At 38.7% G+C, this 25,834-nt stretch overlaps 2 protein-coding genes across 6 annotated transcripts in view; both read right to left on the bottom strand.

The window, feature by feature from the left end:
• Nucleotides 1-215: 215 nt before the first annotated feature.
• Nucleotides 216-7,213, bottom strand: LOC111337385 (lactadherin). 3 transcript variants are annotated; one of them, XM_022943668.2, is made up of 5 exons: nt 7,056-7,212; nt 4,038-4,121; nt 2,232-2,512; nt 1,739-1,877; nt 216-691 (listed from the first exon to the last, which is right to left on the bottom strand). In XM_022943668.2, exons 2-5 carry the CDS (start codon nt 4,117-4,119, stop codon nt 687-689), a joined length of 507 nt encoding a protein of 168 aa, XP_022799403.1. In that variant the 5' UTR covers nt 4,120-4,121; nt 7,056-7,212; the 3' UTR covers nt 216-686. The 3 variants fall into 3 exon arrangements, with proteins under 3 accessions (XP_022799403.1, XP_088617828.1, XP_088617829.1); XM_088761702.1 differs by having other exon boundaries at nt 611-1,877; nt 7,056-7,213; XM_088761703.1 differs by lacking the exon at nt 7,056-7,212 and adding an exon at nt 5,150-5,297 and having other exon boundaries at nt 611-1,877.
• Nucleotides 7,214-7,435: 222 nt separating this feature from the next.
• LOC111337383 (cilia- and flagella-associated protein 337) overlaps nt 7,436-25,834 on the bottom strand; it is a 21,012-nt gene continuing 2,613 nt past the window's right edge. For 2 of the 3 annotated variants that reach the window (XM_022943666.2, XM_088761695.1), the window contains 29 exons: nt 24,521-24,555; nt 23,902-23,971; nt 23,083-23,136; nt 22,797-22,905; nt 21,860-21,947; nt 21,529-21,662; nt 20,921-21,019; nt 20,386-20,488; nt 20,199-20,263; nt 19,492-19,556; nt 19,145-19,228; nt 18,686-18,764; nt 17,718-17,779; nt 17,330-17,425; nt 17,174-17,242; nt 16,612-16,707; nt 15,481-15,596; nt 14,904-14,976; nt 14,627-14,800; nt 13,696-13,791; nt 13,238-13,345; nt 12,254-12,314; nt 11,740-11,871; nt 11,457-11,608; nt 10,649-10,720; nt 10,140-10,269; nt 9,436-9,554; nt 8,860-9,007; nt 7,436-8,384 (listed from right to left, as the gene is read on the bottom strand). In XM_022943666.2, the coding sequence (XP_022799401.1) occupies nt 8,155-8,384; nt 8,860-9,007; nt 9,436-9,554; nt 10,140-10,269; nt 10,649-10,720; nt 11,457-11,608; nt 11,740-11,871; nt 12,254-12,314; nt 13,238-13,345; nt 13,696-13,791; nt 14,627-14,800; nt 14,904-14,976; nt 15,481-15,596; nt 16,612-16,707; nt 17,174-17,242; nt 17,330-17,425; nt 17,718-17,779; nt 18,686-18,764; nt 19,145-19,228; nt 19,492-19,556; nt 20,199-20,263; nt 20,386-20,488; nt 20,921-21,019; nt 21,529-21,662; nt 21,860-21,947; nt 22,797-22,905; nt 23,083-23,136; nt 23,902-23,971; nt 24,521-24,555 (2,919 nt within the window). In that variant the 3' untranslated portion in view covers nt 7,436-8,154. The remainder of the gene's footprint in view (nt 8,385-8,859; nt 9,008-9,435; nt 9,555-10,139; nt 10,270-10,648; nt 10,721-11,456; nt 11,609-11,739; nt 11,872-12,253; nt 12,315-13,237; nt 13,346-13,695; nt 13,792-14,626; nt 14,801-14,903; nt 14,977-15,480; nt 15,597-16,611; nt 16,708-17,173; nt 17,243-17,329; nt 17,426-17,717; nt 17,780-18,685; nt 18,765-19,144; nt 19,229-19,491; nt 19,557-20,198; nt 20,264-20,385; nt 20,489-20,920; nt 21,020-21,528; nt 21,663-21,859; nt 21,948-22,796; nt 22,906-23,082; nt 23,137-23,901; nt 23,972-24,520; nt 24,556-25,834) is intronic. The other variant, XM_022943667.2, reaches the window with a different exon arrangement.

Below are 25,834 nucleotides of genomic sequence, written 5' to 3' on the forward strand. Positions count from 1 at the left end.
CTCGAACCCTCGACCTCCCGCACAACAGTCCAGCGCTCTATCCATTTGAGCTAACCGGGAGGCGGTTAAATCGCAATGAGTTTCCGTTCTCACAAGCCGTGTGGTCTCTAACGAGCTATTTTCCCCCGTTTTGTACGTTTCCCGCGAAGTCCAGTTTTCTCACGCCAAAAACTATCGTCACACGAGAGACATGATTAACCGCATTTAAAGATGTATAAGATTGAAAACCGTAAGAGTAATTTTATTATTGGTCCATTATTTCATCACCCCTTATAACAACATATGTACACATTTATGATGTATAACGTCACGATCCATGTTTTTATACCAAGTCATTAAGTCGACCTCTAGGAGTTGTTCTTGGCATACACGTAACCGTGAGCGTACAATTATTCCTTAATTCCGTCCTGTGTTTGATGATACTACAAAATATTGACAACTGATTAGGTGTCAAATTTATTATTTCGAAGAACGTTTTTAATTTTTCAACTCCAAATAAAGTTGTCTTGTCTTGTGTTTTACTTTTTCCAGTTAATTCACTTTGAATATCCAATCAGAGGAAGACAATCTTCCTCGTCTCCAAAATCTTCAATTAACTTCCTTGTCTGTCTGTATTGTACATAACTGAGATCTTAAGATGCAGTGGTGTTTGGGCTCACATCTGCTGGGCAGTGCTGCTGTAATCCTCACACTGCAAAGTGCAAAAAAAAAAGTACATGAACAATCGCTAAATCAATGCAACTCATAATTTTTTTTGGAATAATCTTCCATGCTATTTGAATATTCTTTTACCAGTGGTCCTAATATATTTCGGTTTTCCTAATAATGATCGTAATAGATAATTTTTCAACTGAGTGTCAAAAGATGTCTGAGATTACTTGGTTTTGCTTTAGGTACTATGTTATGTAATTGGTCTTGTAAACTCGAGCCACTTTCTCGACCAATCAGATGCTAAACTAAAAGCAATCGCAAAGTGGTCGTTCTCGTTTTCTGCGTTTCAGACAGTTTGCTTGTTTTCACTTTGAGTTCACATTGGCTCCGCGTAATATTATGATTTGCTTCTGTGATTGCTAAGGTTTTAGCTTTACGACAGTCATTTAAAAAAGCGCTCAAATTGCTCGTAGAAAAAATCGTGATTAGATATTAATAGGCCTTTTGCAGGCAATTTCCTCTTCTTAAATTTTTATATTAACTCTCCTATAGCCCTCATTTTGAATCCGCAAGTCTAACAGAAGCTCATTAGAGAGTTATTTGATTTACAGCTGAAAAGATCTCCTGTAGTTGCCTGCGGAGAGATGGTTTAAATATCGTTGAAGCCCAACTCTTAAATTTAAGCTGAAACTCCCTAAAACACCGCACAATTGAAATATATCAAAGAAATTTGATCTACTCCTCTTTATATGATCAGCTGAATTATAAACGCACTTTGATTGTTTTTTTTTTATGATCTGTTGGAGAACAAACGCGTAAATGACGTTTCCATAAACAAAATTTTGCTTTTTTATCATACAAAGCTAGCAGATTCCCTTTTGCCGTGGGTCTGTACAGTAATACAACAAAGAAGACGACGTCAAATGGTGGTGAACTGAAAGCATGCACCCAGCTGTGCCCTGTATGCAACATCTTTGTTCTCACTTCATTTTGACGTCATCTGCGATCTACCGCTGAGCAGAACTACGGCAATATGGAATTTATTTCTAATACTGACGGTTTTGTAAGAAACTTCATGTAAGCTTACCATCGCATCCATATAACTCAAGCCTCAAACAAATGGCATTTTCCCATGTCCTTGGATTGACACGAATGTATCGAGTAACAAGAGGTTTATCCAACAAATTATGATGAACTGTAAAGGAATCGTTGTTGGCTTGAAAAATCTACGACGAAATCAAAGAGAGAACTTTAAAGGAGAGTTATTTTTGAGTTTCAATGAGTCTAAAGTTGCCATTTGTTTAACTAGCGAGAAAATGTGTGAATAATCAAGTTCGAAGTCCGTACTGTAAGTTTCGGACCGATGTTTTTCGCTCGGTCATAAATCCGAGCGGAAAAAGCGTATGGTCCAGATTATCATAAATCTGGCTTCATATAAAGGGGAAGATTTTAATTCCAAGGAACTTTTAAATTTTACTGGTCGTACAATGAGTTACGGCCCGCTAAATTGACCAATTATAGCGCGCGTACTAACTGAAAGATATATAATAAATCAAAATAACAATGTGCAATAACTCTACCTTCTCCTTTCCATGACTCTCGTACTGTTTCCATTTTTTCCCATCGTCACTATAAAGTAATGCATAAGTCTTCACATGTCTGTCCTTACTGCCGATCTCCCCTTGAGTGGCAAGTTTTGTGATTTCTGTTTTTCTTGACAAATCCACTTGCAGATATTGATTTTCATCGACTTTTGGTGGACACCAGGCGTCAGTTGATGAAAAGTTCTTCAGCATACTGGAGGCCGCGATCTCTCCGTCGTCAAACTCGCCTGATTGAATCCCAAGTGCTTCAAAACAGCCTGTTGAGTAGTAGTGAGCAATAGATCATAACAGTATTCAAATAAACAAAGAAAGATATCAAATGCATTTGTAACAACTCTCTTTGCTTTGAGATAGAATAAATATATGAAAATCATATATTTTGAACTGCGGTATTTGATACGTATGATGGACGATCCTCGCAGTAGATAGCGCTATTTGAGCAATAGCGAAATTCAGACCTGAAAAAAATCAGGCCTGTACGGGACTCGAACCACTGACCTCTGCGATACTAGTGCAGCGCTCTAACCAATTGAGCTAACAAGCCAATTGAGAGCAGGCCGTTAAGTTGATTCGTAATGAACCCGTGAAAGTGATAAATGAGATAGAATAAATATATGAAAATCATATATTTTGAACTGCGGTATTTGATACGTATGATGGACGATCCTCGCAGTAGATAGCGCTATTTGAGCAATAGCAGAGGTCAGTGGTTCGAGTCCCGTACAGGCCTGATTTTTTTTTTTTTTTCAGGTCTGAATTTCGCTATTGCTCAAATAGCGCTATCTACTGCGAGGATCGTCCATCATACGTATCAAATACCGCAGTTCAAAATATATGATTTTCATATATTTATTCTATCTCATTTATCACTTTCACGGGTTCATTACGAATCAGCTTAACGGCCTGCTCTCAGTTGGCTTGTTAGCTCAATTGGTTAGAGCGCTGCACTAGTATCGCAGAGGTCAGTGGTTCGAGTCCCGTACAGGCCTGATTTTTTTCAGGTCTGAATTTCGCTATTGCTCAAATAGCGCTATCTACTGCGAGGATCGTCCATCATACGTCTCTTTGCTTTGTTAAAGTGGCAGAGTATCCGACTAGGGATACAGGTAGCCTGAAGCAGGCCTTCATTTAACGGTCCAGGACGTGAGTTTCTCTTCCCACAGGAAGATTTGAAACGAGTCGGATAAAGGTTCACAGGGAGTCTGGCGCTGACATTTTTCAGTTCTAGACCTTCGCAGACCTCTCGCGGGCTCGTGTTTCTCACAAGAGAGATTTAGCACCGCGTTTACGTGAAACGTGAACGGTAAGATTATTTAAACTTCCCGCCACTTTTTCACGTTTGCTTGTTGCGCTTTGCCGTACCTACGTGAAAGAGGCGTAAGATTTCCTCCACTTTTTCTCTCGCATAGCAAAAGTTAATTGCCGGAAAAAGGGCACGAAAACCATTCTCTGTAAGTCATACGAGGTCGCCTTCAAATCCACCGTGACGTGACGTGACGTGAGGTTACGCGAAGCTAAAGCAGTAAGGTTCACGCTATTTTACATGAAAAGAGCAAAGCCGTTTCACGTAAACGCGGCGCTAAATCTCTCTACTGTCCCATAATTTCCCGCGGACGAAGGGACACTCACACCGAAATTCCAACAATGGCGGTCTGATATGTTGCGGGTGTAAGTGCCTCGCCTTCTCTTCGTCAATTTCCCTCTCTCCCGCACTTTTTTTCTGTGTGGTACTGGATGTTTATGACGACAAAATTTAAAATACTCGGTTTTGAGTCGTCTTACCATTATCTCCTTCTTCACCAAATGTCAAAACAAAGCAGAGCAAACCAATCAAAAGGATTGGTGAAGGTCGGTGGCAGACCATGCCTGGAATGTAAGAAATATCTCAATGAGTTGTACAAAGTAATGATAATAATAATTTTGATAATAATAATAATAATAATAACAATAATAATAATGATACATATGATGCACGATCCTCGCAGTAGATAGCGCTATTTAAGCAATAGCGAAAATCAGACCTGAAAAAAATCAGGCCTGTACGGGATTCGAACCACTGACCTCTGCGATACTAGTGCAGCGTTCTACCAATTGAGCTAACAAGCCAACTGGGAGCAGGCCGTTAAGTTGATTCGTAATAAACCCGTGAAAGTGATAAATGAGATACAATGAAATATATGAAGTTCATATATTTTGTACAGCGGTATTAGATACATATGATGCACGATCCTCGCAGTAGATAGCGCTATTTAATACTATCTTCATTGTATCTCATTTATAATGAAGATGATAATGGTGGACATTTAGCAGAGGACATTTCGAGAAGGGGCTTTTCTTGCCCACTATTTGCAGATCGAATTGGAATTTGGAATGTTGGTTTGTGAATCGAAGGCAGGAAAACTGGAGGACCCGGAGAGAAACCCTCAGAGTAAGGACGGGGACCAACGACAAACTCAACCCATATGTGACGACAGGATCGGGAATCGAACCCAAGCCACAATGGCAGCGAGACAAGGGCTATTACCACCGCTCTATATCCTCGCTCCCATATCAAAACATTTACAGTTCATTTACCTATAAAATTAAAAAAAATCTAGCGGGGTCATCATGGCCTGTTAGTCGATAGGTCAGAGGATTCGAACAATTTTCGCAAAAGTTTTAGGAGTCCAGGCTCGACACAATAAAATTCTACAACGACTTCAGCCAGGACTGGACTCCAGCAGTGTCTGAGACAAAACTGGGTCTTCTTTCGATGCTTAGCAATCTCCTTCGGTGGAACTTTCTGACGACGCCATCTTAACTACTTGTATATTTTTCCTACAAGCCTCGAATCTGTAGTAGAAGTTAGCTGGGAATCTTAACTTTGATTTCTGAACTTTGATTACTGAACAAACCTGGTATTTTACCAAACTTTTATCCTTCCAGAAAAAGAGAATTCGTCTCTTTGGAAGAGATTTGTCTTCGTAAGGTCACCGTACAAACTTACCGTGAAATTTTATCATTGCAGACTAATGACATAACTGGGTTTTGACGCCATTGCCTTGGGAAAACAAGTGCGTAAATGTAAATACAGTGGAAACGAGGTGATCTTATTGTAGGATCACTGGCTTCAGTGCATGGTTGATTTGATATCTTCTGCGAAGCGAATGAACTTTCTGTCTTTGCTCACAGGTGTGAGTTGCTTTGATAAAACATATCATTTATTATTCACGTATTGTTGTTCAGTCCATTTAGCTTGGGTCTACACCGCTCACCATCGCAATTATTACTACGATTACTTTTTCTTACATTGACAGAAATAAACTCCTTAGGCGTTATGAAAAACGAGAAATGTATTGAAGACAATTCAGCTGACATAACCCCTTTTAGTATCTACTAAAACTATGGACAGCGTTGAAGGTGCGCTCTGATTGGCCACTCAAACTCCGAATATGGTTTTTTTTTTCACCTCCGAGCAACTCACACGAGACTTGCGCCTGAAAATATTGCAATCTTTGTAGGAATAGATTGGTTAAAATCATCTTTTTTTTGCTTAATTATCTCATCCTTTAGTATATACTAAACAACCGACACTGAGGTGAATAGTTGTAAGATTATCCATGACTGTGAATAACCTGCACCCGGCGCTGAAACGTAAAACTCCCCCATCTCCCGTTCAATACTGTCTAAATCAATCAGACCGCATTACTTTTTCAACTAATTTCCTCTGGTATCTTGTCTTTTAAATGTTACGTGCAAATTGAACTGTCGATCTGATGTCAGTGGTGAGATCGCGCTTTTGTTGAACTATAATGGTTTGACCTCTGTGGACCTGAAGCGAGACTTAGAAAAATTGCTCAGCACTTAAATCCGTCTCCTCTTCTGTATTGGTCTTGGGAGAATCCGAATGTTAATCAAACCAGATCAAGACGAAGCCTCTAATTGGCAGGAGCCTCTTTCCATTTGAACTTGAAACTAGCGAAGGTAAGGCACCACGTGTTGGTTCGCCCCTTCTAAAGCTATAAATCAAACCGTGAGGTTCCCGGATGCTATAGCCGGAAGATTCAGTGTTCAATGGTTTTATATTCAGCTGCCCTATTATGTTCCTGTAGTTTTTCCCGAAATACTACATATAAGGAATGACTTGTAGTAATATTTGATCACTGGTTTATCATGATAACTGTAAACAACATAAAAACTGTCTATGGCGCTTCGTTCATCGCAAATCTTGATGTAGAGTCAACAAGACAAGCGAAATCTCTCTGATTCGATGTAAAACACTCGTGCAGAAAATCTCGCCAAGCCCAGTTCGCCTCCCGAATACTCATGTTCCATTTTCTACACATCGACAAAATGAATTTTTGATCGTAGCTGAGCGCAATTATGGTGTAATCTTACTTTTGACACCGTGACTGTTTTCGACACAGAAGTCAATTCTTGTTTTGATTTAGCAGAAATGAAGCGAAGTAAATGTTGGTTGACGGTGATATAGCCGCCCAGTTGACTAAGAAATCAATGAAAATACTTTAATTTATCCTCCAGTTAAGGCGCACCATCACTGATACCATTTGGTATCTTACTGAGTTCATACTAATTCAATCAAACTCAAATCTGATTTGGCAACTACACGGACAAACGGTTCGATCGAAGGTTTTTCTGCGTTTAGGAGGAAAATAGTTAGAATAATTCCATCTTGGTCCCCGTTTTAACATCATGTATACACTCGATTTATTACCATCCTTTCCACCCTAGTTTTTTTTTTTTTTTTCACTTTGAAATCAAATCAATTAAACAGTAAAGAAAGCAGTCAGGTGGTCTTACCTAGATTACGCCACTAGTGTCCAAAACCATTCAACAGAAACTTCCCTCTTCAAGTCTAAACGCCGCGTAACTAGAACCACAGATGAGTAGCTCGTTGGAAGAAGCACATTAAAGATTTACACTGAACTGTGTTATAAGCGCATTGCGTGATTTAATTTACTTACCGCCCGGTCATGTCAGTGACAACATAAGAGGTAATGTATTGTTCACTTATAATCCAAGCTGGTGGCGAATTGTTCAGTCGTGAAATACCTGCTGTTTTTGAACCTCGCTTGGCGCTCTCTGTGAAACAAGCGGCGAATCGCGCTGGAATCCTTAAGTAACTACACGGTTGTTTACCAACAGAACACAGGATCGTTTGAGGTTATCTAATGAATAGCGATTTTCAACAAACATTTTATTTGAAGTAGCTTAACATGTCAGCAGTACCACATGTAAACACGTATGAATGGGTATGTCATGTAATAAAGCACAAAAGCTCAGACACAGCTGCAGCTTGTACAGGCAGGTTAGTTAGGAGTAAAAGTGAAAAGTCGGGCGAATTTCAATTCAGTTGAACCAAGGGCCGTCCAAAGAAGTCTTGGAGTCGTGCTGTCCAAGATGAGCTAACAAAATAACATCACCTGGGGATAGGTAAAAAGAACAGCCAAAAATAGGGTCGACGCCCAAATCAATCTAATCTAAACCACAGGTCATTTGCTTTTGAAGCATAATTTAAGCTCAAGCGGGGACATGCGCAGAAATGCGTTCAGGAGAATCCGATTACTCAAGAAAAAGGAAGGGGTGTGTAACAGAAACAAGCCTGGGCAAAAAGCTCTACGGAATGATACATTCGATTTATAAATACAAATTGTACACTTATTTATTTACAGTTTTAGAAGGAATTCTCCCTTCTGTAACTGCTAGCAGAAAGTATTATGCAGTCGAAAATTTTCCATCTGCATCCTTAGTGACTAAATCGTGAGACAAACGTCAACATTTTAGTTTTCTTATTGTTGTTCTCAATTCACTGATTCTTGTTCTTGTCAGCACGGGTAGCAGATGGCTACTCTTGAGATCTTTTCGCACACAGAGTTCAGCAGCTCTTACATTTCTGCCGTTACAAATCCTTGCCTTTACTGGTCAGCAGTACTTTCCAGCTAGTCATTTTCTTGTTATTTGCTTGAGGAACCTCGTGCGAGCCTCGTGATCTTGCTTGTAAAGCATCACCGCGAGCACGTGCACCACGTGATGCACGCATTCCAAGTGCATGCGTAGCCTTCATTTTAGCTTCCATCTCCAAGATGTATTTCGGAAAAAGGCTTCGTTCGTCGTAACGCATTTGAAGGTCTATAGAATTCAATAAGAGAAGTTGGAGGGTAGTAAACTGAAAATTGGGCTGATTTTTAGGAAATGTTTCTTTTTTTTTTTTTTGGCTATTTGATCATAAAATAAATAGCACAATATGTATAAATATATCTTATTAATCAAGCGCGAGGGCCGTACCGGGAGAATATCGGCCCGAGGTCTTGACAGTACGGACCTCGCAGCGCTCGGTCCGTATAAAAGAGACCGAGGGCCGATATTCTTCCAGTACGGTCCAGAGCAAGCTTGGTTAATAAGAGATTTATTATACGACTGAAGTTCAAAGGGACACAAGTGCGGCATCATTCGGACCATTCGGGACAGTGCCCGGTCCAATACTGAGAGAATATTGACCGGCAATAGAGCATTTTGATTGGTTGATTTTAGTTATTGACCCTCTGACTGCCTGAGTCGTGTAATAATAAGCCTAATTACAAAAGTAAGTGGAAAATACACTTACTGTCAGTAACACTTGGTAATGTAGGTACGGAGGTATCTGTGCTTTGACGCTTCCCCGCTGATCTTTCACTGAAATATTTTTCAGGATGAGCAACAAAGTCTGGCTTATGAATGACACCAACATCCTGAAGGTCTGACGTCTCTAAAGACTGGAACGTGAAAAACAGAAAGCTTTACTATCAATAACTTGGAGTCGATGATGAATTTGTGGCTGCCGTTCTGCCCACGTTTTGTCCGCCATTTTCTGATGAAATTTTTCAAACCGCTCTAGTTTGTCCGTCCGCTCACTTTTTGTCCGTCATTTTCGAATAAAACATTTCAAATTGTTCTAGTATGTTTGCATTAACCAGTATGGTACTTCATCCCTAAAGTCTAATGCTTCATAAAATCGGGACTCGGAAAGGTCACCAGAGTAATGTCCTATTGGCACATGCGACAGTTTCAGGACTTTTCTTTCACAGGTCAAGTTTTCCTGTTATTAAAACTGTTATATAGTGACACCAGTAGAATTGGAGAATAACATCACATATCAATTCAAAAACCCTTATTTCAAGTATTAACCATTCAAATAACATACCGCATAGGGTCCGGCTGGAGCTTGTCCCGTCTTCTCCCAATTCAGATATGGAAGATCAGGAATAACTTGAGGCTGTCTTCTTTCTCGTTTATCGATTCTCTTCTCCTGATAGGCCTTACCTAAACAAGCAAAACCACTTGGTCTATTAATCAACCTGGTTTTGGCTATTCAAAGATCAGCAGTTTACTGAGAAGATTGAAAAATTAAGAATCAAAACCAAATTTGAAGATTGAATGAGTCTCCGAAAAACAACAACAAGACAAAAAACTTTTTTTAATAACCTGCACGACGCGTATCTCTGCCCGCGGGAAGACTGAGACGAGTTGGGTGAGGTTAATCAGGAGTCTGGCACTAACAATAATAGCCCCTCATTTTCAGTGATAGAACCCCGGCCCTGCAGACCTCTCGTGGAGCCTCGTTGCTCAAGGCCTAGTTATTTCTTCTAGACGAAGAAACACTCGTGCCAATGCACTAATTATGAGGGCCTCATCGCAGTTAATTTTTTCGATTGGTTTCACTCTTTTCGGATTTCATAAGAAGAACCCCATCAATCACTTATACATTTATGGTTAAGTCCACAAGCCCTAAGATGCAGAATGGTTTTCGGAATTCGAATTTCGTTGTAAAACAAGCAAAAATAAGTCTCAGTGAAGTTAAAAGGTGAGAAATTAAAGGTAAGAACTGAAGTTAGAACGACAGCCTACCTAATATGGTTTGTTCCCAAGTAGAAACTCTAAACTCTGCGTCGAAGCCTTCATCAGCAAAAAGTTGCACATCATCTGTTTTGCCTTCCTCTTCAGCTAGCTCGTCTTCGTCGGAGTTATCGGACTCGGCCTATTTCAAGCGCAGAGCTCAATAAGTTTCATATGTTTACTTTAGTAACAAATTTATAAAAGTGAAGTGTTCATTAGGCATCCAATCTATGTCTTAAAATGATTTTAAGTTTTGCAAGAAAACATATAAACAAATACATTTACGAATCTTTCAATCTTTTGCGTGTTAAATAGTGCATAACGGTACATTATAATTTTGTTCAACGAGACATAAAATCGTAACACTGACAAAAGGCATTTGATTCTAAGTTCATCATTTTCTTATTCATTCAGGAACGTCGGAACTTGAAAATTCAATTAGCTAAATAAATAAACAACAATTTCAAGTCATTATGAAAAGTTACATAAAGGGACGACTCCTTAGCTGGCGAATCACAAACCTGTTCAGCCTGTTTAGCTTGCTCAGCTTCTCGTTCTTCTATGGAGATTGGCTCAATCTTCCAATGCTCTTCCTAACGGGAAGACAGGCATAACACAAAAAAAGAATAATTAATAAATAAAAAGTAAAGTGCCTTCTTTAAAGCACTGAACAGCATGCCTTAAATCAATACACGCTAAACAAAAGAATCCTACCTCACGTAAGTTATACTGTTCACGCGCCATGGGTGAAAAAAACCTTTATCATATCTGTCAGTTAGTACGTCCTCTATTTCACTGTACGGCCCTTCACATTAAAAAGTTTTTTGAAATGACTCTCCTCTATTTGTACCCAGAGATATAATATCTATCTTATTGACCTCGTTTTTTTCAGTCTGTACTATAAGTTCCAAATGCTAGTTTGTTTGTTTGTTTGTTTGTTTTTTACTGCTTGGATTTACGGCCCGCACGCTTAGCACTTGGTCATCAATCCGCTCGGAGCGGAAGAACTCGGACCGTAACCAACAGTATTTAGAAAGCGGCATATTTGGTCCGTGGAAAACGTGTTCAGCCTGCGCAGCTTACAATTTTGCGAGCGATTTAAGGCATTGAGGGGTGAAAAGAGACTTAAATCAAAATGATAGAAAAAAAGCTGCTCGTTTCGCGGCTCCTCTGCTGTTATTTTCATCGAGCGCCCTAGATAAAAAAATCTCTTTGCTGAACCGCAAGTCAAAATCATCACGCTTAAAACGATCGTCCAGTTCCATGAATGTCAATGTATCTCTATTGCACAAGGAAATCGTGAAAACGAGGTTTTAAGAAACGTCTTACCTGTCCGAATATTCCAATATAGCGGCCTTCCACATCCCATAATGCAACAGCACAGTCACTTGACGCTGTAAGTACCAGCAGCCTCTCTGAGCGAGTGAACAGTTGAATGCTGTTGATGGTGTCCGTGTGAGGTTGAAACTGTTTGAGGAGGGCTGCAATGGGATAGGTAAGAAAGAAGTTTCTTTAAGACGATAGGGATCATATTCTCCGGCCTGTTGTCCAATATTCTGTTGAGAACGTTCCCTTCATTGTTAAAAAACTTCAAAAATAAAGAATAACTTACGTGGTGGGTTGTCGTTCTCAATCACAGAAGCGATACAATACTCCGAGATGTCCCAGACTTTAATGACTCCATCTGCGTCACCAGTTACCAAGTAAGTGTTTGTTTCATCCACAGTCATCGTTAGAAATCCAGCTGTAAAAAATGATCAACACTGAAGTTTGGTTAGTCCTGCTTGTCCTTGAAAAAAATTGATCACCGATGCTTCCCTGGGCATCAGAGTTTGATGGTATTAAACAATTGAGCTAGCTATGGAGGCAATGTGGCAGGGTGTTTAGGGCGCTGGTCTTTCAATCTTGGGATCCCGGTTTCAAGCACTCCACCTTACCACACGATGGATTGGTTCTTGGCCATGACGAGTTCAACTCCTTTGCTACGCTTTGTCTATAGCCAATTGGTCTGCTTCGTGCCAGGTCGCATTTCTAAAGACTGCTTATTTACAATGTTTGTTTGCAAATCTGTCGGTATACAGAAAAGCTTAGAGATGCCAATCATGACGACATAACAAGTTACTTACCGTTTTCGTGAGCTAAAAACTGGCCGACACACAACGATTTATGTGAATTCCAAAATCGAACCTGTCGTAAAATAGCAAAAATACAAAATCGATTACTGTGCAGATCGTTCAAACTGTTATTATACTAAACAATGTAACGTAGTACGTGCTGCCCCGTTTAATGTTTGGTAAGGAGTGCTACAAAGACTACATAGCGATAATGTTCAGATTAGAGGTGCCTCAGTAGTTAAGCCTGAGCAACAAAAGGCCAGGATATGAAATAACTGATATTCAGTAGTCACACTTAATTGATAACTCTTGACCCCAATCCCTCTCAGCCACAGAAGGTCGGGGTATTAAATAACTGATATACTTGTGTCGCAGTCACACTTAATTGGCAACTCTTGACCCCAATCCCTCTCAGCCACAGAGGGTCGGGATATTAAAGAACTGATATACTTGTGTCGCAGTCACACTTAATTGGCAACTCTTGACCCCAATCCCTCTCAGCCACAGAAGGTCGGGATATTTAATGACTGATATACTTGTGTCGCAGTCACACTTACTTGGCAACTCTAAACCCCAATCTCTCTCAATATTTATTCTTGCTGTGTGTTATATTTTCGCCAAAATAACTACAAATAGGAATACCTATACCACAACTTAAAAGCTACCCCAGCCACAAGACAATAGAGATTAAGTTCCTGAGAATGGATACGTTTTGGGCCCCACTCAGAGTCATTTTAACCCGAGCAGCGAGGCCAGGGTTAAAATGATTCTGAGAAAGGCCAAAACATACCTATACCCAAGAAAATAAATTCTTTCTGATAATATCACTTTGAAGAGCTTTCAGAAGATAAAACTGAAAAACAGACAAAATAGTCTGAACAATCACGCGAGCGTACGAACGGGCTACACAGCTAAAATCTCCATTTTAGCGCTAAAAATGCGCCACAATGCCCGACAAAGTATTTCTAAGGGGCAGTTACCTTTTATTAAACTTACCCATCCACTAGCGTTACAGGAAACTAAGTTTGCTCCAACACTTGACGCAGACATCGGTCTTTCATTGAGGAATATGAGTTTGGTAACTGCATAACCAAAGTCATCCTGCTGAAATTAACCAGAGTCAATTGGTTCATGTTTTCAGAATACTTTTATCAATAATCCCGTGGTATTTTGTTTGTTTAGTCCGAGAACATTTAGTTACAGTTCAATGAACAAACTAACAAGCCCTCATTGTTGGCGCTGCAAGACGCGCGCCTCTCCGCCGCTAGGAAGATTTGAGACGAGTCAGGAAGAGGTTTGCCGGGAGTCTGGCACTAATCATCAGGGCTGGACCCCAGCAGACCTCTCGCCGACTCGCTTTGTTCGAAGACTCATACTTTCCCAAGGGCAAAGGCATGCGCCGTAGCGCTAATAATGAGCGACACAAAAAGGCCTAAGACTATTATAAACTGTACCTGCTCGCTCGGTGGCCGCTCAGACGATACAGAAGTCGCTGAGGTTAATGATGTCTCCGCTTCCACTGACCGCTGAGGGGGACTGGTAATGTCCAACTATGAAGAAGAAACAAGTAGTCAACACGTAAAGTTATTGGACATGGAATGTCACATCAAGTCAATCAACTAATTAATCGGTCCATCAGTAAGGCACTTAGTCAAGGCACTTAATCAATCAATCAGTCATTCAGACAGTGGTCGGTTTACTAGTAGGTCAGTCAGTGGATCAGCAAATCATTCACCCATCAGACACTCACTATTAAGCCAGTCAGTCTTGCAGCAGGTCTGTTGGTTTGTTGGTCGGTCGAATAGAAAATGAGACACCCAAACAGACAAAAAAGCACACAGTAAAAATGAGTATGAGAGCGATCTTCGCAGTAATGTGCACTACTTATTATAAGCAGTAGTGAAAATAAGGCCTTATTTTCACTACTGCTTAAGTAGTGTTCATTACTGCGAAGATCGCTCTCATACCCATTTCTTTAACCGCAGTTCACATATATGATTTTCATATATTCACAAACATTGATACAGTAAAAAAGTTGCTATGGGTTGGTTTTAACCCTATGGGTTGGTTTTAACCCTATGGGTTGGTTTTACACCCTATGGGTTGGTTTTAACCCTATGGGTTGGTTTTACACCCTATGGGTTGGTTTTAACCCTATGGGTTGGTTTTACACCCTAACATGAGTATGTAAATTCTCCATGTTGTTACCTCTACCTTTCCGAAGTTGATGACAACGATAATTTGTTCAACAATCGCGAGCTTCTTTAGTTGGTGATTATTTCCTTCGTGTCGTGACCTTAAAATGTGATTCAGCGGTGATATTGTAAGGAGACCTTTGATACTATTCACTCTTAAGCGTCAAAAGTATTTAAGTGGCATATGTACCGTTTTTCTCGCTCTTCTGGAAGACCGAGTACTTTTTCTTTTAGTGTGTGAAGAAAGGTGTCTGAAAGCTTGCTCTGAATTCAAATTCCAGAGTACAATTTCACCATCATAGCTTGCTGTAGCCAGTGTTGTTGGAGCACAAAACGCCTCGGACAAAACATCATCTTGGTGTTCCTGGGGAAAGATATGACCAATGCTTTCAAATGCAGGTAAAAGAGGTTTGCATCACAAAACATTGTTCTGTGTTTATTATCACTTAGAAAAGTAAACTAATTACCAGTCTTCCTTTCCATTCTGAAGGGTAGACATAAAAGGAGTTCAGCTGATTGTCTCTGAAGACAGAGATGGTCCTGTAACAAGAAAACACTGTTTCGTTTGAATGGTTGCTGGAGTCAGGGTAGGCCGCTTCACGACGATGACAGAGCACTAAATGATACGAAAAATCTGAACATCTTCAGTCTAATGATGAAAGGTAGTGTGATTTCTACAACATTATACCGTTGGAGATCCAGGAAGGGGGGGGGGGGTAAGAGGCACAGGGAGACGAGGGCAAACCCTCTCCACCCATTCGACCAATGGAGTTTTTAAATAATTTGGTAATATCAACTAAGTTGAAATTGTAAATTGGCCACTGTAAAGAGTTAAAAAGCTAAAAAGAGTTAAAGTTAAGTGTCAGGACCTTTTATGTTTCTACTAAAAATGATGTATTTAAGATTCACTTGTCTTGAAATATTTTTTGGGCCTTCCTAAACCCTAGGCATAGGGTTTTGGACCTCACTATAGAAAATCCTCAGATCCACCCCAGTTAAAGTAGAGCCAAATGTGTTGAATGCATATCAGCTATTCTCTCCTACCTGTCCCACCCAACCACAATAATGATCCTCTTTAAACAAAGTACTTGACTGATCTCTGCTGGATCTCCATTACCAGCCATTAAAATATGGTGACAGTGGCCATTGAAATCCCAGATCTGATAGAATAATAATAATAATAATAATAATAATAATAATAATAATAATAATAACAATAATAAAATAAATAAACAAAATAAAGATATCATTGAATCATTAAGAAGATCATAGAGATATCAAGCTGTCCTGTCCTGATCACCTACTTCATTCATACAAATGATTAAATAAATGAAAGAATGAATGAATACCCTAACATGGTGTTTGTTAATATTCCAACTAGCAGGAGGCAGACTAGTTGGCTAAAAGGCTGATAGTTTCTAAAGAAACAGTTTGGCGCTGCATCGGTGGGGGTAACGAAATAATTTGATTATATCAACAAAGTTGAAATGGTAAATTGGCCACCATTACGGTTATAAAAGCTGACGTTTGGAGCATTAGCTCTTCCTCTATTCACTCCAACAAAGGGCTAACACTCGAAATGTCAGCTTTTATAACTGTAACGGTGGCCAATTTACCATTTCAACTTTGTTGATATATTCAAATTATTTAGTTAGCTAAATTACAGCCAAGAAGTTGATCTCGGTGTAACCAAGAACAAATCAAGTAATTTGAAGGGAGGAGGACTTGAACCTGGGACCACCAGATTACAAGCCAAGCCAAGCCCAGCCCAGCCCAGCACAGCACAGCACAGCCCAGCACAGCCCAGCCCAGCCCAGCCCAGCCTAGCACAGTACAGCCCAGCCCAGCCCAGCACAGTACAGCCCAGCCCAGCCAAGCCCAGCACAGTACAGCCCAGCCCAGCCCAGCCCAGTACAGCCCAGCCCAGTACAGCCCAGCCCAGCCCAGCCCAGCCCAGTACAGCCCAGCCCAGCCCAGCACAGTACAGCCCAGCCCAGCCCAGCCCAGCCCAGCACAGCCCAGCACAGTACAGTACAGCCCAGCCCAGCCCCCTCTTCACTCTTCACTATTCACATCAATCAACTAAGTCCAAGACAAAAAAGATTGAGTGTTTAACTGGGACAGATTTTCACCTAAATGCAGCTAAAAACAAAGCCATCAATAAGCGAGTTGTACCTTAACTGTACCATCAGCACTTGCTGTAAAAAGTCTGGTCTCTGTGGCATCCTGAGTCAAGGTTGTAATTTCTGAGTTACCATGTGCATTGGCAAACTAAAGGAAAACAATTCAAACACAAGAAAGCTCCATTTTCTACCTTTAAAAGCACACACAACCCACAATTCCTCTAATCACTCCGACGAAGGGCTAACACTAGAAACATCAGCTTTTGTAATCATTACGGTGGCCAATTTACCATTTCAACTTTGTTGATATATCCAAATCAAACACAAGAAAGTTTGGAGGAAATCAAAACACCATGTAGAATCAAGCTGTTATTAAAGTAAAGAAATGGTACTTGATCGCGGGTGAGCTGCAACTTTAAATTGCTAAAAGGAGGCCTGAAAAAAATACAAGCTTTGACAGGATTCAAACTTGTACCTCCCAGATACTGGCTGGGTGCTTCTACTCTAACAAGATACTGCTGTATTCATCATTTCACTGTGTGATTTTGTTAAATGCAGGTTAATCAGCATTAGGATTGACACCTGTAATATGCAACGAAGATTGCGACTCTTACTTGTTTGACTTTCTGTCCTGTTTCTATCATCCACATGGTAATAACAGATCCAGTACATGCACTGACCACCTACACGGTAGAGAGAGGTGCTTAGTTTACAAAAAGAAACCAGGGTTGGCCTTTAATTTTAAAAAATGATTGTGAACAATCATGTACCTGGTTAAACTTGCTGTTGTAAATGGCAGCAGTGACTGGATGTTCATGGCTCATGATTCTGTCTTTAACTTCCGGCTTCATTACCATCAGGGTAAGCTGACAGGTCAATAAAAAGAAATGTTTCTAGTTACACCCGAAAGGTTTCTTTGTGTATAATCCTTTGAGCATAAAACTAGATGCTTTGGGAAAATAAAAAATAAAAACAAGAAAAAGCTGTTGTGTTTGATGGCAGCCAAATGCTTAGAATAGACTACCAGTACCTTAATTACCTCCTTTTACAGTGGGAAACCTTAAAATTACATCAACATAAACAGAGTTTTGATAAATTAATGGTTTCACATCATGATGTTAACATGGTTCCTAAAATTTGTTTTTTATTGTAATTTACCTGCTGATTAAAAGCTGTGAAAAGTTTGCTGTGTTCTTCATCATAATACATTGTGATAGATACTGAAATGAAAATAATATTGTACATGTCATACATTAATTAAATGGTGCATTTATTTGGCATCCTTAGGAACTTTCATTTATGATTGGTTTGGCACACAAGAATGTACAACTATAACACCTATAAGAGCTCAATGAGAGTTGCCTTTCCTCACAGTTGATACAATGAAACTTCATGTAGGTAAAAACTGGCATGGTTAATACATGTTATTGTTTGACTGGATAATTCAATTTTTTTTGTGAATATAGCACTTGTTAGTTTGTCATTGCAGTACCTGATTTAACTAAATTTTAAGTGAAAATCATTTATATGTACTTTGTAACTATATGATGAAAAAGAAACTTATCAATTTAGGAGTTTATCAGATCACATTATACACTCAATAGACAGACTAAGAACAGTATAGAGATTTATTACACAACTCGGGCAGTCAGAGGGCCAATAACTAAAATCAACCAATCAAAATGCTCTATTGCCAGTCCAATATTCTCTAGGTATTGGACTGGGCACTGTCCAAATGGTCCCGAATGACACCGCACTTGTGTCCCTTTGAACTTCAGTCGTATAATAAATCTCTTATTAACCAAGCTTGCTCAGGACCGCACTGGAAGAATATTGGCCCTAGGTCTTTTTTGTATGGACTGAGCGTAGCGAGGTCCGTACTGTCAATACCTCGGGCTGATATTCTCCCAGTACGGCCCTCGCACTTGGTTAATAAGATTATGTATTGACTGTGAAGAGGTGATATCTATCACATGGATGTAAGACAACTTTCAAGCATCCAATTACAGGCCTCACCCAATAGGACATTACTAATAATTGTAATGTGATTTTGTTTGCCTTAAAAACTACAATCTACAACTTTTAAATTTCAGTGACATGTCTGTTGAGAAATGCAGGTCTATTACCTTCTGATGGTCCTTTAGGAAACATTCCTGACAGACGTTGAAGACAAACCTGAAGGTGAGTGTCCCAAATCCGGAGAACCTGATTCATACAAAAAAAAGAACATGTCAGTTTAGGTACTCTGACACGACCTTTGAGAAAGACTTCTTTTATCCCCACTATACATCCTCGACGCAATGAAAACTACATAAATTCTCTTGAAATATGAATCTGTTTAATAATGTTGTCATAAACTCAAAACTTTTTAGATGACATTAAATGGCACTGAGTTTGACCATGTATTGGTCACTTGACTACAATACAGTACCTGATTTTTTCAGGTCTGATTTTCGCTATTGCTTAAATAGCGCTATCTACTGCGAGGATCGTGCATCATACGAATACAATACCTGTAAGTTCATTAGTTACAGTACATAGTTTGACAGCACAACATAAAGTAGATAAAAAGAGTAACAGCTCACTTTGTCTTTTGACAAACTGATGAGCTGGCCTCTTGTTTCAATGAATCTCACTGAAATAACACTTTGCATATGACCTCTGAGAACCTGGAAACACAAAATCACAAAAAGTAAGGCAAAGAGTTCATAATATGGCACTACAAAACAATTAAAATTTCACAAAACAAAAGGAACAAAGACATAATATTATGGGTATTCTTTACAATCTAGTGGCTTTTGTTCTTGTACTGGTATTCATATTTTTGAGATATAATTCAAGTTACCTGTTATCTCAGACCATTTTGCTAATTGGCCACACGACCCAGTCTAACCAATTATCCTAAACACAACCAAAATGGAAGTAACTTTACCCCAACTGGTTTGGAGATGACATATGGGTTCCATAGGCACACATGGTGATTGACTCCTGCTGTAGCTGAAATAGGATAGCAGAATCCTTATGAACAGATTGTACCAAAGAGAGAAACTCAAAGAAATAACTAAGCATGATGGTGTTATGTTGTGTGCAATATTTTGAGCTTACTTGAACAAAGGGATGAAGAAGAACAGACAACACAGGTAAAATAAACCAAATAAGAATGGGAATTGTTCAGGATTGGTAAAGATTTAAGGGGAATGTTTAAAAGTCAACCTTGAAAAATTCTTTGTAGATTAGGGTAATTCAAATGCACTAACCACAGAGGGAAGTTCAGACAGAGGGAAGTTCTATAATATAACTTTGACCTTTCCACTACCAAGAACTAACTAGCAATTCTCCTTATTGTCTGCCATAGAATCCTTATAATGCTAGAATAGAGAATTTGGCATTTGATCAACTAATAATCCTTTCATTGATATCTTTCTTTATTCTCATCACTTGTCTGCGTGATATTGTATTGACATTGTAAGGAGAAATTCTGTCTTGATCACTCATGGAAGGTTAAGGGTTAACTGTATGCTTATACTGTTAGTAGGTATCTGTGACATTCCAGGTGAATAGTAAAAGTCCATTAACAGTTTTGTTCGAGTCAGAACAATATGGGTACTATATAAATTCAAAAAGGAGATGAAACCTCACCAATCAAGTTGATTCTTTCACTGTAGTCAAATGCATTCACACCTTGTGGAATTTTAAACTGTGTCCTATTCAAAAATAAACAAAATAATATATTAATGCTTAAAACAACACCTTATGTGACACTTTACAACAGAAGTGATCCTCAGAGATTTTTCTTGTCTTTTAAAGTTTCATTCATCACACTCACGTCCTCATGTTCATTTTTGATTTTTCAATCCATCCAAGCACCAGTGAGTTCTTGTAGTTTGTGGCACATGATATGAAGCAGTCCAAATGAGCTGAGTACATCACTGCAACAACAATAAAACAGAGTGACATTGACAGGTTTAGGGCCGTTCTATAAGTTACCAAACAAGTAAGTTTTTTTCCTCTCAGATTTGTGGCCCAATCATGAAGTGCCCAAGCCATAGATTTGAGCAGAGAAATGAGGTTCTAGCTGTTACTTACAGCACAGACACTGAGAAAATGTGGTTAGTAAGATATTTTTTGTACCTCAAGGTTGAAATAGAGGGGAATTAAATATCTTAATTCAAACAAACTTTAAACTAAGTGGGCTGTTAAGTAAAATAAGACCACTTGATTGACCAATCTTAACACACCAACTAACTGAGAGATAAAATAATTTATAATACACATTCTGTTAGTTTTGTCATGTCATCAGTTGTGTCTTTATTAGTTGTATGACTCACTGTTTTCCTGGCTTCTAGTTCACTTCAACTTACCTTGCCTTGCCCATTCTGTGTGTCCCTGATGCTTCACAAATCTTGCATTCTTGTAGTAACCTCTATTTACATCCTGAATATTCACATTCAAACAAACATCTGCAAAAAAAATTGGCAACAGAGGGTTTAGTGTATGTCAAGATTGGGAACTTGACACACTCCAAAATCATATGAATACTTACTGAGAGAAATGCCAGAGACTCTACTGCAGGTATCATTCAACAAAATTTGAAATTGCCTATAACCCTTGGAGCCCCGAGAGTGACTAGCATGTAAAATTACCTCCTTTCAATATCACCCTTGAATCAAACATTAAAGGTCACAAGAATAAAGAAAATATCATATACATGTACTGAAGAAGTACGTATTGATTGTTGATTAATAAACACAAATTCTGCTTGTCAGCAACTTGAAAAATATATGGAGAATAGTATGGAGAATATGTATACTGATAATAGGGTGTAATGGATTTAAAGCCTGTCTGGTCAGCTACTTTTCTGGGAGCAGAACCAATAAAAACTTTAAGCCATGAAAGTCAGAGCTACTTACTGTAGTTCCTTGCAGAGTACAGTTAAAATAAATAATCAAACGGGAAAAATATTCTTCACCTTGTTTACTTCCTGCAGGTTGTGATGGCCGATCAAACAATGCCATTGTTGCTGCTGAAAACAGCAGCGCATTAACCTGGCCATGAACATCTCCATAAACAAGAATTGCTTCATTTGTTTTGTATGGATTACTCCTGTTAACAACATAAATGAATGAATAATCAAGCCACCATGTAATTGTCTGGTTTGCTATTCATGTGGTGTCATACTGTATAAAGCAAAATTCTATACAACAACTGGTAAACACAAACTTTAGAAATCACTTCCAGTCTATTAGAATAAATCAGGATAACTAAACAGAAGAAAGGTACTAAGAAACAATGGGACATACCAGTAGTCCATACATAAAGGTGTATGCTCCAGGCCTTGTATTCTGAACTGACAGTTGAACTCTGATTTGGAGCTCAAATCATAAATAGCTGAAAAATGATCAGTGGAATTGGTGAACTTTTTAAATTTGCTTTCATCATAAATTAGAGCAATAGGCCATTTTACAGTTGTGTACTTAGTTGCCAAGCCTTTGATTCAGAGTGCAGAGTGAGGCTAAAGATGACCTTGTTGTGATAGAGACCTGTATCTAGTTAGCATGATAACAAAGTGATTTACATTTGAAAGGCAGCAAGGTTTGTATCATAACAAGGTCATCCCTAGCCTCACTCCCATTCAAAGGCTTGGCAACCAAGCACACAACTGTAAAATGGACTATTAATAGCTATGGCAGATATGTGTAATTATGAATAAAAGTGATGTCACAGGGGCCTTTTCCATTCCTGTGCATCATTCATTAGGTAGTGATAAGCTAAGCTGGATGAAATTGTGATGCTCAGTAGTGTCAGTGGGGGGGGGGGGGGGGGAGTTATGATAATTTGGTTTCATCAACTGAGTTCATAAATGTAAATTGGCCATTATAAAGAGTTCCTAAAGTTGATGCTTCAAGCATTAGCCCCTCATCAGAGCAAAACAGTCTTGCTTACCCAATTCAATCACACAACTATATAGATAAAGAAAAAGTTTTCACTCATTACGACTGACTACTATTAAACACTCCTTTCAGTTATCACTGGCAAACCTGTTCATTTCAGATATTGTGATACAAATACCCAGTCAACACATGTCCTCACGCTGTGCAAATCTGGCTCTAATTCTATCAGTGGTTAGTCATGGTGATATACAATTTACTGTGTAATGATTTACTGTAGTTTTCAGTTCCTGACAGAAACAAATATACTCTAGATGTATTGCACTGATCTGTTCTTTACTTATCTTACCAATTTCTTTACTTGTAAGAGCAAGTGCCAGTTTGTAAATATTTTGCATTGGTATAAAGTCTGTAACCCAAAGGTCCCTCTGTTTTACTTCATCTTGATCAGTATGAACCTTAAAATAGTTGATATTGATTAGATCAGTCCCTTGTATTTTTCAAACTATTTTGGCATAGATTAACTCCAAGAGGAGAAGCTCACAACATATCAAGAAAATAGAAGTTGTATGTCGGCTCTTCAAAAATAAAATAGAAAAAAAAAAGAGGAGCTCTTTGCTTGGCACTCTTTATACCTGAACAGTTCTTAATGGCTTCATGTTCTGTGCCCAAAGGGAAATTACTCCTTCCTGGAAAATTATAGGAGACAAAAAAATTTAAAATAATTGACAGATATGGATTACCACTTCCTCTGAGCACTTGTGAGAAATGATGTCATACTAATTGAAACTGTTTATAATAATAAGAAAGCAATTGCTAGCAATGAAAGTTTGTTAAGAGACCAACTGACAGACAAATGAAAGAGGAACACCATGTGTTGCACATTAAGTCTGGTTAAGGTACATTGCATGGTTTCATCATGACATATGCATTATTACTAACCATGGTAATGGCCCATACTGTAACTTACAGATTGAGCCTTTTGTAATGGATATATGGCTCATGCACAAAGCACAGCTCGGCCATAAATCGCAAGAGGAAAAAAAAAAGACAGGTTCTGTAACTTAGTACAGTACTGACTGAGAAAGGAGGTTAGTAAGATATTAATCATATCCCTGCAGATTCAAATCTGCAAACCAAAACAAACTTTTAAATTTAGCAGGCCTTAATTACAATTAAATATGATGCACTAAATTGATTAATCATAACACCCATACTAACTGCAAGATAAAATGAAATTAAATTAAAAGAACATTAGTGCTTTGACAGATCAGTATTTGAATGTTTAACCCCAGGATGGAATGTGCATTGGTAGAACTCTAAATTTGTAATGGAAAAGGAATGCAAAGGAACTAACATTTTCTTTACCTTCTCCATAATAATTATAGCTGTTGCCAGAGTAATACCTACAATAAAAAAAAATTAAGCTCTTTGTAGAGGCAACAGTTGCTTACCTTACTAACTACAATGTATCTTGATGGATTCATCAACGGAGAAATTCTAATGATGGGTTCCTTGTGAGGACTGGAATGTTGAAAAAATAACAGACTCAAAATATACATTTAAAGGGTACATTGTACATCTAAGGCTCCATTTAAACCTGCAGCGTATTTTTACAATGATTTCAAAACAAATTTGGAATCTTGTCATGTAAAGTAAGTGTAATTAGTTAACAACTATTCACCGAAGTGGAGGTGGTTAGTGGTGGATATTTACCGAGCCGTGAAGCGGCGAGGTAAATATCCACCGCTAACCACTGACACTGAGGTGAATAGTTGTTTTAGTATATACTAAAACAGTGAGATAATATACACACTACTGTCGTTAATTTGAGTGATTTCTTCGTTTGTAACAGATGCAAACCGGGATGCCATTTTTCCCGAGTTACTCGGAGGTAAATAGCAGAGGATATTCGGAGTTTGATTAGCCAATCAGAGCGCGCCTTCAACGCTATCCACTGTTTTAGTTTATACTAATTCCTAATATTGAAAAAGGTGCTCTGTGTAATTGCTTTAAGCTTTTATGTAAATAAGATAATTTAACTCATTATAAATTTTAAAACAAACTTCTAACCTAGTAATATTCCTGAGTTCTCGCCATTGAGGAACCTATCAAAATGATGAAAGGTAAAGAAAAGGTTAGAGGCTAAATTTAACTTTTGGAAACAAAAGTTCTTGTTATACCAGTCCTGTACCTTTTAACATCTGTTTTTTTCCTATATGAGGCAAAAGAAACTTACAGTAACTGTTGTTACCAAGAAACAACTGTACAGCACAAATTTCACATCCTAGAAAATGTTTGGTTGAAGTTTACAAACATTTCAAAAAGATAAAATTCATCATATCTCAAAAGGCTAATACTACAGTGTAACTTACAATTACTTATTAACCTTCTCAATCTAAACTTTTAAAGCCAATGAAGTTATTTAGGAACTAATACATGTATTTGCCTGACTGCAGCTGGATATCAAGTAAACCTGATTGTTTGTAAATGGACTTATCCAGTTTGTTAAGATCCAAGCATTGCAATTAAAGTACACTTAGATCCTAACTCCAATCTCTGACCTCAGTTACTCCCCATGCAATGTTTTGCTACATTCAGTTAATTTACCCAATGGTGGGTCTCTAAGTAGGCAGGGTCCACCCTGAGTTTGGACCACCCAGGGCTCGACACTAATGGTAGCTAGCCCACTAGCCACAGACTAGTAGAAATTCGGTTTCAGTTGGCCGGTTTTCAATTTCTACTAGCCAGTTTGGCTAGTAAACAGACTGAAATTGTTGTAACATCTAAAGACATCTAAGATGTCACTAGCCACTTGGCTAGTAAGTTGAAAAGTTAGTGTCAAGCCCTGCCACCAAAGGTAAACCATGCATAACAATGCCAGGATTCAATGCAATTTGGATAACCCTTTACAACCTTAGATCCTCAATGCATACTCTCCAAACTGCTCCTTACACATTTCCTAAGGTGTTGACAAGGTGAATTTTTTAACAATCAAGAGCTTTTTTAGTAGGTGATCAATTCCTTTATTCTCCTGACTTTAATGTGTGATTCAGGGGTGACATTGTAGGAAGAAATTAGATGCTTGTCACTCTTAGGGTTTAAAGGGTTAAGACATGTCATTACAGTGTAAATCACTCCCTACTGTGCTAATAAAAGCTTTTCTTATTATACAGTATAACCCAGTCCTAACTCAAACTCTGAGCCAAGAAAGAGTAAAAATTAGTTCCATCAAATGGAGAGTTCAAGTTAACTAAATAGTCCATTTTACAGTTGTGTGCTTGGTTGCCAAGCCTTTGAATGGGAGTGAGGCTAGAGATGACCTTGTTATGATACAAACCTTGCTGCCTTTCAAATGTAAATCACTTTGTTATCATGCTAAGTAGA

The sequence above is a fragment of the Stylophora pistillata genome, chromosome 5 (genome assembly GCF_964205215.1).
Source record: "Stylophora pistillata chromosome 5, jaStyPist1.2, whole genome shotgun sequence".
NCBI lineage: Eukaryota > Metazoa > Cnidaria > Anthozoa > Scleractinia > Pocilloporidae > Stylophora > Stylophora pistillata.

Excerpts from the sequence above, each read along its gene's own strand:
- LOC111337385 (XM_088761702.1), bottom strand. The coding sequence starts at position 4,119 with ATGGTCTGCCACCGACCTTCACCAATCCTTTTGATTGGTTTGCTCTGC. Across the intron at positions 2,513-4,037 it reads TGGTGAAGAAGGAGATAATG|GCTGTTTTGAAGCACTTGGG; the intron begins GTAAGACGACTC and ends ACTACTCAACAG. Across the intron at positions 1,878-2,231 it reads AGAGTCATGGAAAGGAGAAG|ATTTTTCAAGCCAACAACGA; the intron begins GTAGAGTTATTG and ends ATTTCGTCGTAG.